At 46.1% G+C, this 16,545-nt stretch overlaps 1 protein-coding gene across 6 annotated transcripts in view; it reads left to right on the top strand.

Annotated features, from left to right (window-relative positions):
* Nucleotides 1-16,545, top strand: part of LOC120022860 (thyroid hormone receptor beta) — a 147,626-nt gene that overhangs the window by 100,490 nt on the left and 30,591 nt on the right. For 4 of the 6 annotated variants that reach the window (XM_038966905.1, XM_038966904.1, XM_038966899.1 and 1 more), the window contains exons 3-5: nt 7,705-7,761; nt 10,090-10,157; nt 10,449-10,502. In XM_038966905.1, coding sequence (XP_038822833.1) covers nt 10,151-10,157; nt 10,449-10,502 — 61 coding nt within the window. In that variant the 5' untranslated portion in view covers nt 7,705-7,761; nt 10,090-10,150. Of the gene's footprint in view, nt 1-7,704; nt 7,762-10,058; nt 10,158-10,448; nt 10,503-16,545 lie in introns of all 6 variants that reach the window. The other 2 variants (XM_038966900.1, XM_038966903.1) reach the window with 2 other exon arrangements.

Raw genomic sequence — 16,545 nt, 5'->3', positions numbered from 1 at the left:
GGCTAATTGATCATTAGAAAACCCTTTTGCAATTATGTTAGCACAGCTGAAAACTGTTGATTTAAAGAAGAAATACAACTGGCCATCTTTAGACTAGTTGAGTATCTGGAGCATCAGCATTTGTGGACTCGATTATAGGCTCAAAATGGCTAGGTGAGTCTGTGACAGTCCCCGAAACCCCCCCTCCCCCGACGTGCTGCACCAGCAGAGGGGCGACACCGGCCTCGGGGAACGACCACAGGGACACGGTGCGGGTCGGTCAGGGCCCGATGGTGAAAATCCCTGGTCAGCGAAGCGTCCCGAATGTCCCCCGCAGGAACCCAGCACCGCTCCGTTGGGCCGTACCCCTCCCAGTCGATGAGGTACTGGAGACGACCCGCCCGACGCCTCGATTCCAGGACTTCACGGGACCGAGTACGCCGGACCTCCCTCGATGTCCAGAGGAGGACGCGGGGCGTCACTGGGTCCAACCTCAGCGAGAGGACCAGGCACCACTGGCCTGAGGAGAGACATGAAAAGTTGGGTTGACCCGTAACAACAAGTGCACAAAAATCAGCATAGCACCAAAAACCGAATAAAACAGAGCACAGGACCAACGGACATAGGACAATGATCGACAAGGACAATGGGGAACAGAGGGCACATATATACACATACTAATCAGGGGGAATGGGAACCAGGTGTGCGTAATGAGACAAGACAGTACGGGGTTGGTGGTGAGGATCCAGTTCAGTGACACCTAGAAGGCCGGTCACGTAGACCTCTGGAGCTGGGGAACGGAATGAGCAGCAGTACCGGAGGGAGTCCGTGACACTTACAGACAGAGAGGTCCATCTCACATTTTTATACAGACTATAATGATGAGTCCTAAAATTGTCCCTTGTGATAAAACGTATTGCGGAATGGTAGACTGCATCCAACGGTTTTAAAACAGAGGTTTCCGCATGCATGTAAACAATATCACCAAAAACCAATACAGGTGAGGAGTGTTGTTTGAACAATCTTTCTCCTATTTTAATACTAAGGCATGATTTATTTCGATATAAAAAAGCAATCTTGGATCTTAGCTTCTATATGCGTTACGAAGGATAACTTGTCATCAATCCAGACACCCAGGTACTTATATTGAGAAACAAGCTCAATTTGGACTCCATTTATTGCCAAATATGCAGGTCCTCAGGGTCAACATTTCGTGACCTAGAGAACAGCATGAGCTTGGTTTTACTTGTATTTAACACTAATTTAAGATCTGTAAGTGATTTCAGAATTGCATCAAAGTCATGCTGAAGTTCACGAATGGTCTGCTGCACTGAGGTGGCACAGGAATACAAAACTGGCATCTGCACAGAGATGAATGCTACAACTATTAAAAGTGTTTCCTATGTCATTAATATACCGAGTGAACAATGAAAGCATGTCTGGTTTTGTGGGTTGGGGCTCTTTTAGAGCATGGGGGGGTTGGGGTGGGTTTGATTTGGTAGGGGATCTGTGTGTATTCTGTTGGAGCATGGGGGGGTTGGGATGGGTTTGAGTTGGTAGGGGATCTGTGTGTATTCTGTTGGAGCATGGGGGGGTTGGGGTGGGTTTGATTTGATTTGGTAGGGGATCTGTGTGTATTCTGTTAGAGCATGGGGGGGTTGGGATGGGTTTGAGTTGGTAGGGGATCTGTGTGTATTCTGTTGGAGCATGGGGGGGTTGGGATGGGTTTGATTTGATTTGGTAGGGGATCTGTGTGTATTCTGTTAGAGCATGGGGGGGTTGGGGTGGGTTTGAGTTGGTAGGGGATCTGTGTGTATTCTGTTAGAGCATGGGGGGGTTGGGATGGATTTAAGTTGGTAGGGGATCTGTGTGTGTTCTGTTAGAGCCTGCGGGGGTTGGGATGGGTTTGAGTTGGTAGGGGATCTGTGTGTATTCTGTTAGAGCCTGCGGGGGTTGGGATGGGTTTGAGTTGGTAGGGGATCTGTGTGTATTCTGTTAGAGCATGGGGGGGTTGGGATGGGTTTGAGTTGGTAGGGGATCTGTGTGTGTTCTGTTAGAGCGTTGGGTGGTTGGAGTAGGTTTGAGTTGGTAGGGGATCTGTGTGTATTCTGTTGGAGCATGGGGGGGTTGGGGTGGGTTTGATTTGATTTGGTAGGGGATCTGTGTGTATTCTGTTGGAGCATGGGGGGGTTGGGGTGGGTTTGAGTTGGTAGGGGATCTGTGTGTATTCTGTTAGAGCATGGGGGGGTTGGAGTGGGTTTGAGTTGGTAGGGGATCTGTGTGTATTCTGTTAGAGCATGGGGGGGTTGGAGTGGGTTTGAGTTGGTAGGGGATCTGTGTGTATTCTGTTGGAGCATGGGGGGGTTGGAGTGGGTTTGAGTTGGTAGGGGATCTGTGTGTATTCTGTTAAAGCGTTGGGTGGTTGGAGTGGGTTTGAGTTGGTAGGGGATCTGTGTGTATTCTGTTGGAGCATGGGGGGGTTGGAGTGGGTTTGAGTTGGTAGGGGATCTGTGTGTGTTCTGACCTCTACCCGTTCTGTCTGTTATCTGTAGAAACATAAAAAATGCCCCCCCCCCCCCCAAAAAAAAAGAAGATTAACATGACCTCTCCTAGTCTCCTCATCTCCTTTCCTTCAGCTGTACTGATGTGAAAGAGCTGGAATAAAGAAAGCAAATACTGGGTATTTCACCTATCCTATGTTTTCAGACCAGTGTAGATGAAGGGAAGGAGATGAGAAGATGAAGCCACAGTAGACTATTGAGACACACTCTGTCCTAATTTGCATAAAACAGGCAGGCATGCAAGGTGTCAGGGCATGTGAACACACACACACACACTCACACACTCACACGGCTGCCAGCCAACACTCTGTCTTCCACATCATCAAGGCTCACTCCACATTCTTTGTTTTCTTCCTCTGTTTGGCCCTTTGGGTTTTTCAAGAAAATCTGGCATTCAAATTATTCTGTGTATCTGCAAGCTAAAGACGTGATTACATGTGGTATGAGCTGCCTCCACACACAGCCCAAAACCATGACACAAACAAGTGTGTGTGTGTGTGTGTATGCATGTGTGTGTGTGTGCATGTGTGTGTGTGTGCATGTGTGTGTGTGTGTGTGCTGGTGCATGCACGTGTCTGTGAGTCTGCTCTCTGCAGTGCTAACCCATGAGGCCCATTTCTATTTGATTCATTAATCCTCTCCTTTGTTCTCCACTCCTTTCTCCACTGCTCTCTCCACTCCTCTCTCCACTCCTTTCTCCACTCTTCTCTCCACAGCTTTCTCCACTCCTCTCTCCACTGCGCTCTCCACTCCTCTCCACTGCTCAATCCACTGCTCAATCCACTGCTCTCTCCACTGCTCTCTCCACTCCTCTCTCCTCTCTCCACTGCTCTCTCCACTGCTCTCTCCACTCCTCTCGCCACTGCTCTCCACTCTTCTCCACTCTTCTCCACTCCTCTCTCCACTGCTCTCTCCACTACTCAATCCACTGCTCTCTCCACTCCTCTCTCCACTGCTCTCTCCACTCCTCTCTCCACTGCTCTCTCTCGCTCTCTTTGTTTGAGGATTATGTAACCAAATGCCAGATTGGTAATCTCTGTGTCTCTTCTCTGCTCCTCTCTGTGGTGGGTCAGTGTTTTAGATGGAGCTGGACAACATCACAGTGTGTAGATCACATCTTTGTCCTGATTTCTTTCCTTTCTCCCTGCTGCGATGTTAAGTCAGGACCAAGTGCATTTACCACTCACATTTATCAGATAGCCCCGTATTCATAAAGCATCTCAGAGTAGGACTGCTGATGATCTACGATCAGTGCCCCTCTGTCACATGTAATCTTATTCATTATAATCAAAACTGATCCTAGACCATATCCCTATATCCTTCCCAGGCTAATGTGATAAGAATATTTTAGTTCTGGTAACTGCATGAACATACTACAGCACTGCTTTCCTCTGTGTTATGTAATGCAATTACTATTACTAAACTGTATATTGTATTCCACCATATTAGGTGGCCCAGTCATCCCAGCCAATGGGTATGTCACAAATGGTACCATATTCCGTATATACTATAGTAGGCCCTGGTCAAAAGTAGTGCACTCTAAAGAAAATAAATAGGCTGTTATTTGGGATGCAGAAACTGAAATCTGAAATATTACTGGTTAATCTTGCAGCTTGAGCATGAGCTGCTTTGGTTGTGTCTCAACCAGAGGAACCTTCTATCATTGAAAGAAAGGCCCATTGAAAAAGTCTATTGCCAAATAGACATCACGCTGATGGGTTTTCTCTTGTACTTGTATGAAAGCATCCATTGACTGAGACATGAAAGGCACTTATCATGTCTTTTAACCATCACATCACATGATTAAATGATTAAAAGACTTGACTCAGTCATTGATTTAACAGTCAGCTTCTTTCAAACCAAACAAATAGGCAGCTCGTTTGAGAGACATTTATTGAAATAGAGTGAGCAAGGGATGATAAAAACCACATGGCTTGGACAGATAGGTGACAGGGGAGAGAGAGGAGAGTGGGGGGTAAGGGGGTAGAGACCGTGCTCTCTATCTCTTTCTCTCTCGCGCGCTCCAGCTAATTCAGGCCTGCGGTGTGTGTTCAGAGCCATTAGTTTCACTGTGGTAATTCAGGACTCTATGTGCCCAAATGATACTTAGACATTCACCAAAGCACTCAACCAAGTGATTTTCCTTAAAAAAAGGCCATCTGTGGACCAACTCTCTCTCTCTCTCTCTCTCTCTCTCTCTCTCTCTCTCTCTCTCTCAAAGACACAAAGACACACACACACACACACACACACACACACACACACACACACACACACACACACACACACACACACACACACACACGCCCACCCACAGCTCCCTCTCAGAGCCCTACTGTATGTCTATCTAACCCAGATCTGTAATTTATCGCTGCTACTTTGAATGTTCATCAGACTGCTGTGTCAGCCACTCACACACGCACACACACGCACTCGCACGCACTCGCACACACATACCCACACCACAACAGACAACTTTCCATAAGCCCCACTACAGCCAACAGGCACTCCCCAGCTACCTTTGATGAGGCTACAATTATTGATGCCAAGTTGATGCCAAGTTGCATGTAGATAGATAAAACGTTATCGTTAAAACGATGTGTTAGTACACTGAGTAGAAGTGGATGGATCATGCACTTCACCTCCAGCCAGCTGTTCTCCATAGGAAGGGGGTATGGGAGGAGGGATTGTGTATAGTGGACATACACACAAAGATGGCACCTCTACAATTTAGATACACACGCAAAATAGATTATTGCAGTAGATAGATGTTTACCAGTTGCATATGGCACCTCATTCTCTGTGTGGAACGAGAGCATTATTTATGTTGGGTTAAGGCTGTCAACTCACCTCTTCATGACATGAATACATTAGGCCATATGCCAATAAAAGATGCATTAGGCAAAATACATGGCCTTAATAGACCTGATGTTTAGCAACAGTCTCAACTCATCAGCATAGAGTAGGAGGACACACACACACACAAACACACACTATGGTAAAACCATGCAAAAAAGTGTGGAGGCTGTAATCTTGGACGGTTCACTTCCTGATATCTCAAGTTTCACTTCCTGATATCTCAATTATAGTCTCTTGCACGCTAGACACACACACATCAACAACTCTATACAGACACACACGCTCGCACGCACACACACACACACACATACATACACACACATATACACACACACATATACACACGCACACACACACACACACATACATACACACACATATATACACACACATATACACACGCACACACACACACACACATACATACATACATACATACATACATACACATACACACACACATTGACATGGACATACAGTGTATTTGGAAAGTATTCAGATACCTTGACTTTTTCCACATTTTGTTACATTACAGCCTTGTTCTAAAATGTATGTATTATTTTATTTTCCTCATCAATCTACACACAATACCTCATAATGACAAAGCAAAAAAACGTTTTTGCTAATCTATTAAAAATAAAAAATTGAAAAAGTTAAATTTACATAAGTATTCAGACCATTTACCCAGTACTTTGTTGAAGCACCTTTAGCAGCGATTACAGCCTCGAGTCTTCTTTGGTATGACACTACAAGCTTGGCACACCTGTATTTGGGGAGTTTCTCCCATTCTACTCTGAAGATCCTCTCAAGCTCTGTCAGATTGGATGGGGAGCGTCGCTGCACAGCTATTTTCAGGTCTCTCCAGAGATTCAAGTCCGGGCTCTGGCTGGGCCATTCAAGGACATTCAGAGACTTGTCCCGAAGCCACTCCTGCGTTGTCTTGGCTGTGTACTTAGGGTCGTTGTCCTGTTGGAAGGTGAACCTTCACCCCCGTTTGAGGTCCTGAGTGCTCTTGAGCAGGTTTTCATCAAGGATCTTGCTGTACTTTGCTCTGTTCATCTTTCCCTCGATCCTGACTAGTCTCCCAGTCCCTGCTGCTGAAAAACATCCCCAGAGAATTTCGTTTCTCATGTTCTTGGAGTCCTTTAGGTGCTTTTTGGCAAACTCCAAGCAGGCTGTCATGTGCCTTTTACTGAGAAGTGGCTTCTGTCTGGCCACTCTACCATAAAGGCCTGATTGATGGAGTGCTGCAGAGATGGTTGTCCTTCTGGAAGGTTCTCCCATCTCCACAGAGGAACTCTGGTGAGCTCTATGAGAGTGATCATCGGGTTCTTGGTCACCTCCCTGACCAAGGCCCTTCTCCCCGATTGCTCAGTTTGGCCAGACTGACAGCTTGGTGGTTCCAAACTTCTTCCATTTAAGAATGATGGAGGCCAGTGTGTTCTTGGGGACCTTCAATGCTGCAGACATTTTTTGGTACCCTTCCCCAGATCTGTGCCTCGACACAATCCTGTCTCGGAGCTCTACGGACAATTCCTTCGACCTCATGGCTTGATTTTTGCTCTGACATGCACTGTCAACTGTGGGACCTGATATAGACAGGTGTGTGCCTTTCCAAACATATCAAATCAGGTCTGAAAACGTATGTAAATAAGGTATTTCTGTCATTATGGGGTATTGTGTGCAGATTGATGAGGGGGAAAAAATCTTGTAATCCATTTTAGAATAAGACTGTAATGTAACAAAATGTGGCAGAAGGAAAGGGGTCTAAATACTTTCCGAATGCACTGACACATACATATTGACACAATCACACCAGCCAGGTCGCTCTAGAGACACTGTGAAATTCGACAGGACTTAGGACATTGGGAGATCACTCGCCAGTAAGCTTGCGGTTTGCTGCGGCGTTGTGGACAGGGATGGTGGAGAGACGTAAGCTGTGAGCTCCTGCTCTGAGGGTCGCGTGTTCAATCCCAGCACTAAGGCGAGAGAGACAGAGACAGAGACAGAGAGGCTGGGCTAGACAGATGTTTGAAATATAGTGAATCAATAGAGCACCAGTATGTTATATATATATATATGTGTGTGTGTGTGTGTGTGTGTGCGTGCGTGCGTGTGTGCGTGCGTGCGTGCGTGCGTGCGTGCGTGCGTGCGTGCGTGCGTCAGAGGGTTGCTATTCCATCTATTACCACTAGGTGCTGCTGTGGGCATCAGAGTCATGTCTAGGGGACATTTGGCATAGGAGACCTGTTCCTTCTTCAGCAAATCTAACAATCTAACAAAATCCTTTGTATGTGTCTTCCAGGCTCCAATGGTGTAAGCCGACGCATCACCGTGGGGGATTCTGACACGCTGCACACAGGTGAGAATAGCTGCCAACAGAGTCACATATCTATACATGGTTCTGAGGTCCCTCTGTATTGTCAACAGTGTCATATTGAGCTCATAGAAACTGACTGGGAATACAGAGAGCTAGAGAGGTATGAGTTCTCTATGAGTTTTCCATGTAGCAGGTAGCTTAGTGGTTAGAGTATTGGGCCAGTATCTGAAAAGTTTCTATATCGAATCCCCGAGCTGACAAGGTTCTGCCCCTGAGCAAGGCAGTTAACCCACTGTTCCTAGGCCGTCATTGTAAATTAAACATTTTTAAATCCTCCAGCTCTATCTCCCTCCAGCCCAGTAACCTCCAGCTCTATCTCCCTTCAGCCCAGTAACCTCCAGCTCTATCTCCCTTCAGCCCAGTAACCTCCAGCTCTATCTCCCTCCAGCCCAGTAAGCTCCAGCTCTATCTCCCTCCAGCCCAGTAAGCTCCAGCTCTATCTCCCTCTAGCCCAGTAACCTCCAGCTCTATCTCCCTTCAGCCCAGTAACCTCCAGCTCTATCTCCCTTCAGCCCAGTAACCTCCAGCTCTATCTCCCTTCAGCCCAGTAACCTCCAGCTCTATCTCCCTCCAGCCCAGTAAGCTCCAGCTCTATCTCCCTCTAGCCCAGTAACCTCCAGCTCTATCTCCCTTCAGCCCAGTAAGCTCCAGCTCTATCTCCCTCCAGCCCAGTAAGCTCCAGCTCTATCTCCCTCTAGCCCAGTAACCTCCAGCTCTATCTCCATTCAGCCCAGTAACCTCCAGCTCTATCTCCCTTCAGCCCAGTAACCTCCAGCTCTATCTCCCTCCAGCCCAGTAAGCTCCAGCTCTATCTCCCTCTAGCCCAGTAACCTCCAGCTCTATCTCCCTTCAGCCCAGTAACCTCCAGCTCTATCTCCCTTCAGCCCAGTAACCTCCAGCTCTATCTCCCTCCAGCCCAGTAACCTCCAGCTCTATCTCCCTCCAGCCCAGTAAGCTCCAGCTCTATCTCCCTCTAGCCCAGTAACCTCCAGCTCTATCTCCCTTCAGCCCAGTAACCTCCAGCTCTATCTCCCTCCAGCCCAGTAACCTCCAGCTCTATCTCCCTTCAGCCCAGTAACCTCCAGCTCTATCTCCCTTCAGCCCAGTAACCTCCAGCTCTATCTCCCTTCAGCCCAGTAACCTCCAGCTCTATCTCCCTTCAGCCCAGTAACCTCCAGCTCTATCTCCCTTCAGCCCAGTAACCTCCAGCTCTATCTCCCTTCAGCCCAGTAACCTCCAGCTCTATCTCCCTTTAGCCCAGTAACCTCTAGCTCTATCTCCCTCCAGCCCAGTAACCTCCAGCTCTATCTCCCTCCAGCCCAGTAACCTCCAGCTCTATCTCCCTTCAGCCCAGTAACCTCCAGCTCTATCTCCCTCCAGCCCAGTAAGCTCCAGCTCTATCTCCCTTCAGCCCAGTAACCTCCAGCTCTATCTCCCTTTAGCCCAGTAACCTCCAGCTCTATCTCCCTCCAGCCCAGTAACCTCCAGCTCTATCTCCCTTCAGCCCAGTAACCTCCAGCTCTATCTCCCTTCAGCCCAGTAACCTCCAGCTCTATCTCCCTTCAGCCCAGTAACCTCCAGCTCTATCTCCCTTCAGCCCAGTAACCTCCAGCTCTATCTCCCTCCAGCCCAGTAACCTCCAGCTCTATCTCCCTTCAGCCCAGTAACCTCCAGCTCTATCTCCCTTCAGACCAGTAACCTCCAGCTCTATCTCCCTTCAGCCCAGTAACCTCCAGCTCTATCTCCCTCCAGCCCAGTAACCTCCAGCTCTATCTCCCTTCAGCCCAGTAACCTCCAGCTCTATCTCCCTTCAGCCCAGTAACCTCCAGCTCTATCTCCCTTTAGCCCAGTAACCTCCAGCTCTATCTCCCTCCAGCCCAGTAACCTCCAGCTCTATCTCCCTCCAGCCCAGTAACCTCCAGCTCTATCTCCCTCCAGCCCAGTAACCTCCAGCTCTATCTCCCTTCAGCCCAGTAACCTCCAGCTCTATCTCCCTCCAGCCCAGTAACCTCCAGCTCTATCTCCCTTCAGCCCAGTAACCTCCAGCTCTATCTCCCTCCAGCCCAGTAACCTCCAGCTCTATCTCCCTTCAGCCCAGTAACCTCCAGCTCTATCTCCCTTCAGCCCAGTAACCTCCAGCTCTATCTCCCTTTAGCCCAGTAACCTCCAGCTCTATCTCCCTCCAGCCCAGTAACCTCCAGCTCTATCTCCCTCCAGCCCAGTAACCTCCAGCTCTATCTCCCTCCAGCCCAGTAACCTCCAGCTCTATCTCCCTCCAGCCCAGTAACCTCCAGCTCTATCTCCCTCCAGCCCAGTATCAGAAGGCAGGGGAGGGTATGAGAATGGTGTCTAGGCCCTGAAGCCCAGCAGCATGTCAGGTAACACTTTTAAAATACATTGAAGTATTCATATGCCTATTTCATCTCTACAGGAACAGCCTTTTTGATGGGCGCATGTCACAGCACAGAACAGAATGCTGCACTTGCCTGGGTCAAAATCCCTGGGGGATTTTTTATTTACCTCATTCAATTGAAGACGGGTTTTAAAAAAAGAATCCTCATCAGGGCTTTTGACCCAGACGAGTGTGGCCATCTGTGTTGTGCTGTGACCTCACAAAAAGAGACTGCATCTGTATCTGTTTCTAAGTACTTTATGCTTCTTGTTTCTAGAGCAAGGAGACAAATGCACCACCCCCCGCTGGAAACATGAGGCCATGCAAAATGGTACAGTTCTATTCCTCCCACTCAACTATTATATCTGTCTATCTACAGTATCTACATGGTACTGTTCTATTCCTCCCTCTCAACTATTATATCTGTCTATCTACAGTATCTACATGGTACAGTTCTATTCCTCCCTCTCAACTATTATATCTGTCTATCTACAGTATCTACATGGTACAGTTCTATTCCTCCCTCTCAACTATTATATCTGTCTATCTACAGTATCTACATGGTACTGTTCTATTCCTCCCTCTCAACTATTATATCTTTCTATCTACAGTATCTACATGGTACAGTTCTATTCCTCCCTCTCAACTATTATATCTGTCTATCTACAGTATCTACATGGTACAGTTCTATTCCTCCCTCTCAACTATTATATCTGTCTATCTACAGTATCTACATGGTACAGTTCTATTCCTCCCTCTCAACTATTATATCTGTCTATCTACAGTATCTACATGGTACAGTTCTATTCCTCCCTCTCAACTATTATATCTGTCTATCTACAGTATCTACATGGTACAGTTCTATTCCTCTCTCTCAACTATTATATCTGTCTATCTACAGTATCTACATGGTACAGTTCTATTCCTCCCTCTCAACTATTATATCTGTCTATCTACAGTATCTACATGGTACAGTTCTATTCCTCATCCTCATTCTTCTTTATTTTAAGCTGTCTGTCTGGTTTGTGGGGTTACACTAAAGTAGTGTTTCTAGTTGGCTAGGCGAACCAAACGAGTGTGCTCACATACTCCCTTAAAAGACCTTCGCTGGAAAAACAAGAAAAAGCAGCACTAGTACCGTTTGTCCGTTTTGAGATTATGTTTCTTAGAATTCATCTGAAATAGCTTGAGAAATCTGTCATAAATGTTCACGTTCTTGCCAAGGAGATCTTAGTTGTGCAATTTTATATCTAACTAAGAGGTTTGGTGCAGTTTGCATGAAAATGAGTCATCTCTCATTGAATGACAACAAAGACTTTATTGAAAAATCCCTACAGTTGACCAGTTACGGACGAAGGGGCGTAGACTTAGGCTGGCCTCTGGAAAAAAGTTGTGTGCCCGAACAGCCAACAAAACCCTTACTGAAGTCCAAAATAAATAAACCTCCACAAAATGTCATCATAATATATGCACAAACTCTTCCAAACTGCTCCGGATGGGAAGCATGCAAACGCCTTAAGTGGGGACAAAGTCTTACATTGGGGTAGTCGAGCAACAGAGTGAAGAAACACTGCACTCAGAATATCGTTTGTCATTGGAGAATTACATGTACCATTGACAGGTATCTGACCCTATTGAACTCAATATTATCTAATGGGCCAACAAATGTATATTTCATACAATTAAGGTAGAAGGAACAGGCAGAACTTCAGTGACATTCTAAACCTCTTTGTAGCAAATCACATATGAATTAGAGATCCAATTATGAAATAATTTTCCCATGTCAGATACACCCTGATCTTCCCTTTCATTCTCGGAAAGCTGTGTGTGTGTGTCCACTGGCCTTACTGACAGAGATCTGAACTAAATAGTCATGTCTGAGGGAGATAGCGTCATGTCATACCAGCTGGGTACTCTTTGTGTCTGTGTTTTATTCACATGTAGATGTCCAGGCTGAATATGGAAACAGGTTTGTTTGGGTCCTCTCTGTCACTGTTTAACGAGGAGAAGCTCCTCCGCATCCCTGCGCTTGCAAAGTATCACATATGCATTTTTTGTGCCAATGTTTCAGCCTCAAGGCCTTAGTCAGAGCCTTACATGTGCCATACAGGTTACATGTGTGTTAGTGTTACCTGGCAGAGGATCAGTGTGCTTGATGAGGTCAAAGACATTCACGTGTCACAAATTTTGCTACTGGTAACATACAGTGGCTTGCGAAAGTATTCATCCCCCTTGGCATTTTTCCTATTTTGTTGCCTTACAACCTGGAATTAAAATAGATTTTTGGGGGGTTTGTATCATTTGATTTACACAACATGCCTATCACTTTGAAGATGCAAAATATTTTTTCTTGTGAAACAAACAAACAAACAAACAAAAAAAACTGAAAACTTGGGCGTACATAGATATTCACCCCCCCAAAGTTAACTTTTTTAAATTGTAAAAACATGTTTTACCTTTATTTAACTAGGCAAGTCAGTTAAGAACAAATTGTTATTTTCAATGACTGCCTAGGAACAGTGGGTTAACTGCCTTGTTCAGGGGCAGAACGACAGATCTGTACCTTGTCAGCTTGGGGATTCGAACTTGCAAACTTTCAGTTACTAGCCCAATGCTCTAACCCACATTTTGCAGCAATTACAGCTGCAAGTCTCTTGGGGTATGTCTCTATAAGCTTGGCAAATCTAGCAACTGGGATTTTTGCCCATTCTTCAAGGCAAAACTGCTCCAGCTCCTTCAAGTTGGATGAGTTCTGCTGGTGTACAGCAATCTTTAAGTCATACCACAGATTCTGAATTGGATTGAGGTCTGGGCTTTGACTAGGCCATTCCAAGACATTTAAATGTTTCCACTTAAACCACTCGAGTGTTGCTTTAGCAGTATGCGTAGGGTCATTGTCCTGCTGGAAGGTGAACCTCCGTCCCAGTCTCAAATCTGTGAAAGACTGAAACAGGTTTCCCTCAATAATTTCCCTGTATTCAGCACCATCCGCCATTCCTTCAATTCTAACCAGTTTCCCAGTCCCTGCTGATGAAAAACATCCCCACAGCATGTTCCTGCCACAACGATGCCTCACTGTGGGAATGGTGTTCTCAGGGTGATGGGAGGTGTTGGATTTGCGCCAGACATAGCTTTTTCCTTGATGGCCAAAAAGCTCAATTTTAGTCTCATCTGACCAGAGTACCTTCTTCCATATGTTTGGGGAGTCTGCCACATGCCTTTTGGCAAACACCAAACAGGTTTGCTTATTTTTTTCTTTAAGCAATGGCTTTTTTCTGGCCACTCTTCCGTAAAGCTCAGCTCTGTGGAGTGTACGGCTTAAAGTGGTCCTATGGACAGATACTCCAATCTCCGCTGTGGAGCTTTTCAGCTCCTTCAGGGTTATCTTTGGTCTCTTTGTTGCCTCTGATTAATGCCCTCCTTGCCTGGTCCGTGAATTTTGGTGGGTGGCCCTCTCTTGGCAGGTTTGTTGTGGTGCCATATTCTTTCAATTTGTTTTACAATGGATTTAATGGTGCTCCGTGGGATGTTCAAAGTTTAACGCTGAGCTTTAGTCAATGAATAGCATTCTCACATAGGTGTTCCTTTTGTCCAGGTGGGAAAGGGCAGTGTGGAGCGCAATAGAGATTGCACCATCTGTGGATCTGTTGGGACGGTATGCAAATTGGAGTGGGTCTAGGGTTTCTGGGATAATGGTGTTGATGTGAGCCATGACCAGCCTTTCAAAGCACTTCATGGCTACAGACGTGAGTGCTACAGGTTGATAGTCATTTAGGCAGGTTACCTTAGTGTTCTTCGGCATAGGTACAATGGTGGTCTGCTTAAAACATGTTGGTATTACAGACTCAGCCAGGGAGAGGTTGAAAATGTTAGTGAAGACACTTGCCAATTGGTCAACGCATGCTTGCAGTACAAGTCCTAGTAATCCGTCTGGCCCTGCGGCCTTGTGACTGTTGTCCTGTTTAAAGGTCTTACTCACATCGGCTGCGGAGAGCGTGGTCACACAGTCGTCCGGAACAGCTGATGCTCTCATGCATGTTTCAGTGTTACTTGCCTCGAAGTGAGCATTGAAGTAATTTAGCTCGTCTGGTAGGCTTGTGTCACTGGGCAGCTCTCGGCTGTGCTCCCTTTTATAGTCTGGTGCTTCCTGCTTTAATTTTTGCTTATAAGCAGGAATCAGGAGGATAGAATTATGGTCAGATTTTCCAAATGGAGGGTGAGGGAGAGCTTTGTATGCGTCTCTGTGTGTGGAGTAAAGGAGGTCTAGAGTTTTTTTCCCTCAGGTTGCACATTTAACATGCTGGTGGAAATTTGGTAAAAACGGATTTAAGTTTCCCTGCATTAAAGTCCACGGCCACCAGGAGCGCCACCTCTGAATGAGCGTTTTCCTGTTTGCTTATGGTGATATACAGCTCATTGAGTGTGGTCTTAGTGCCAGCATCGGTCTGTGGTGGTATGTAGACAGCTACTAAAAATACAGATGAAAACTCTAGGTAGATAGTGTGGTCTACAGCTTATCGTGAGATTCTCTACCTCAGGCAAGCAAAACCTCGGTACTTCCTTAGATATTGTGCACCAGCTGTTGTTTACAAATATACATAGACCCTCACCCCTTGTCTTACCAGAGGCTGCTGTTCTCTCCTGCCGATACAGTGTAAAACCAGCTGTATGATGTTCATGTCGTCGTTCAGCCCCGACTCTGTGAAACAGAAGATATTACAGTTTTAAATGTCCCGATTTAATGTAATCGATTTTGTTTTCCAATGATTGCATGTTTGCCAATAGAACGGATGGCAGTGGGGTTTTACTCGCTCACCTAGGAATTCTCAGAAGGCAGCCCGACCTCCGCCCCCTTTTTCTCCATCTTCTCTTCACGCAAATGACGGGGATTTGGGCCTGTTCCCAGGAATATACTTCACGTCAGACTCGTTAAAGGAAAAAGCTTCTAACAGTTCGTGGGGAGTAATCGCTGTTCTGATGTCCAAAAGTTATTTTCTGTCATAAGAGACGGTAGCAGCAACATTATGGACAAAATAAGTAAAAAAATAAGTTACAAACAACGCAAAAAGACGAACAAAATAGCACAGTTGGTTAGGAGCACGTAAAACGTCAGCCATCCTCTCCAGCGCCATTCTAAGGCAAAAAGGGTTCTACATATTTCCCAGCATGCTTTATTGCAGGGAGCTTTTTAGAATTGTTTGTTTTACTGTAATATCTGTGTTTTTGCATGTACATTCCTTGGTTGATTCATGTTAAGATACATGACATACAGTTTTCTAAATTAATCCATTCTGTTCGTAATTGCATTTACTGCAAGTTTAGATGATTGAGGTAGTCTCAGTTTCTCATCTTCCCTACCCTGGCATTCATTCTGAATGCAGATTGCAGGTGATTAACAATTCCACTTGTTGGATATCCTAACTCTGGCTGGATTCCAATAGGAATTACACATCACTTTGCAAGCCAGCATAATGTGACTTGCAGGCCTGATGTGGCCTGTAAACCAGTAGATTCATAGCACCACTGTGTTAGGTTATAATTAGACCTTCAAATGAGTGGATTCGGCTATTTCAGCCACACCCGTTGCTGACAGGTGTATAAAATCGAGCACACAGCCATGCAGTCGAGCACACAGCCATGCAAACAAAGAATGGCCCGTACTGAAGAGCTCAGTGACTTTCAGCTTGGCACCGTCATAGGATGTCGCCTTTCCAACAAGTCAGTTCGTCACATTTCTGCAGATGCCAGGAGAACGCTACCTGCCCGAATGTGAAGTGCCAACTGTAAAGTTTGGTGGAGGAGGAATAATGGCCTGGGGCTGTTTTTCATGGTTCGGGATAGGCCCCTTAGTTCCAGTGAAGGGAAATCTTAATGCTACGGCATACAATGACATTCTAGATGATTCTCTGCTTCTAACTTTGTGGCAGTTTGGGGAAGGCCTTTTTCTGTTTCAGCATGACAATGCCCCCGTGCACAAAGTGAGGTCCATACAGAAATGGTTTGTCGAGATGGGTGTGGAAGAACTTGACTGGCCTGCACAGAACCATGACCTCAACCCTATTGAACAACTTTGGGATGAATTGGAATGCCAGCTGCGAGCCAGGCCTAATCGCCCAACATCAGTGCCAGATATCACTAATGCTCTTGTGGCTGAATGGAAGCGTCCCCGCAACAATGTTCCAACATCTAGTGGAAAGCCTTCCCAGAAGAGTGGAGGCTGTTATAGCAGCAAAGGGAGCTGTTCAACTACAGGAGTCCACATATAGTGTATGTAATGTATTGGCTGGTGGAACCGTTCATAGACACACATACACACACTCCCCTCCTTTAGTGCTCCATTTTTAGGTTCTGTTTTGAATAATTCAGTTCTCTGT

This window comes from Salvelinus namaycush, chromosome 27 (genome assembly GCF_016432855.1).
Source record: "Salvelinus namaycush isolate Seneca chromosome 27, SaNama_1.0, whole genome shotgun sequence".
Classification (NCBI taxonomy): domain Eukaryota; kingdom Metazoa; phylum Chordata; class Actinopteri; order Salmoniformes; family Salmonidae; genus Salvelinus; species Salvelinus namaycush.
The sequence above is the reverse complement of the archived record's forward strand: the minus strand, read 5'-3'. Positions and strand labels throughout refer to the sequence as shown.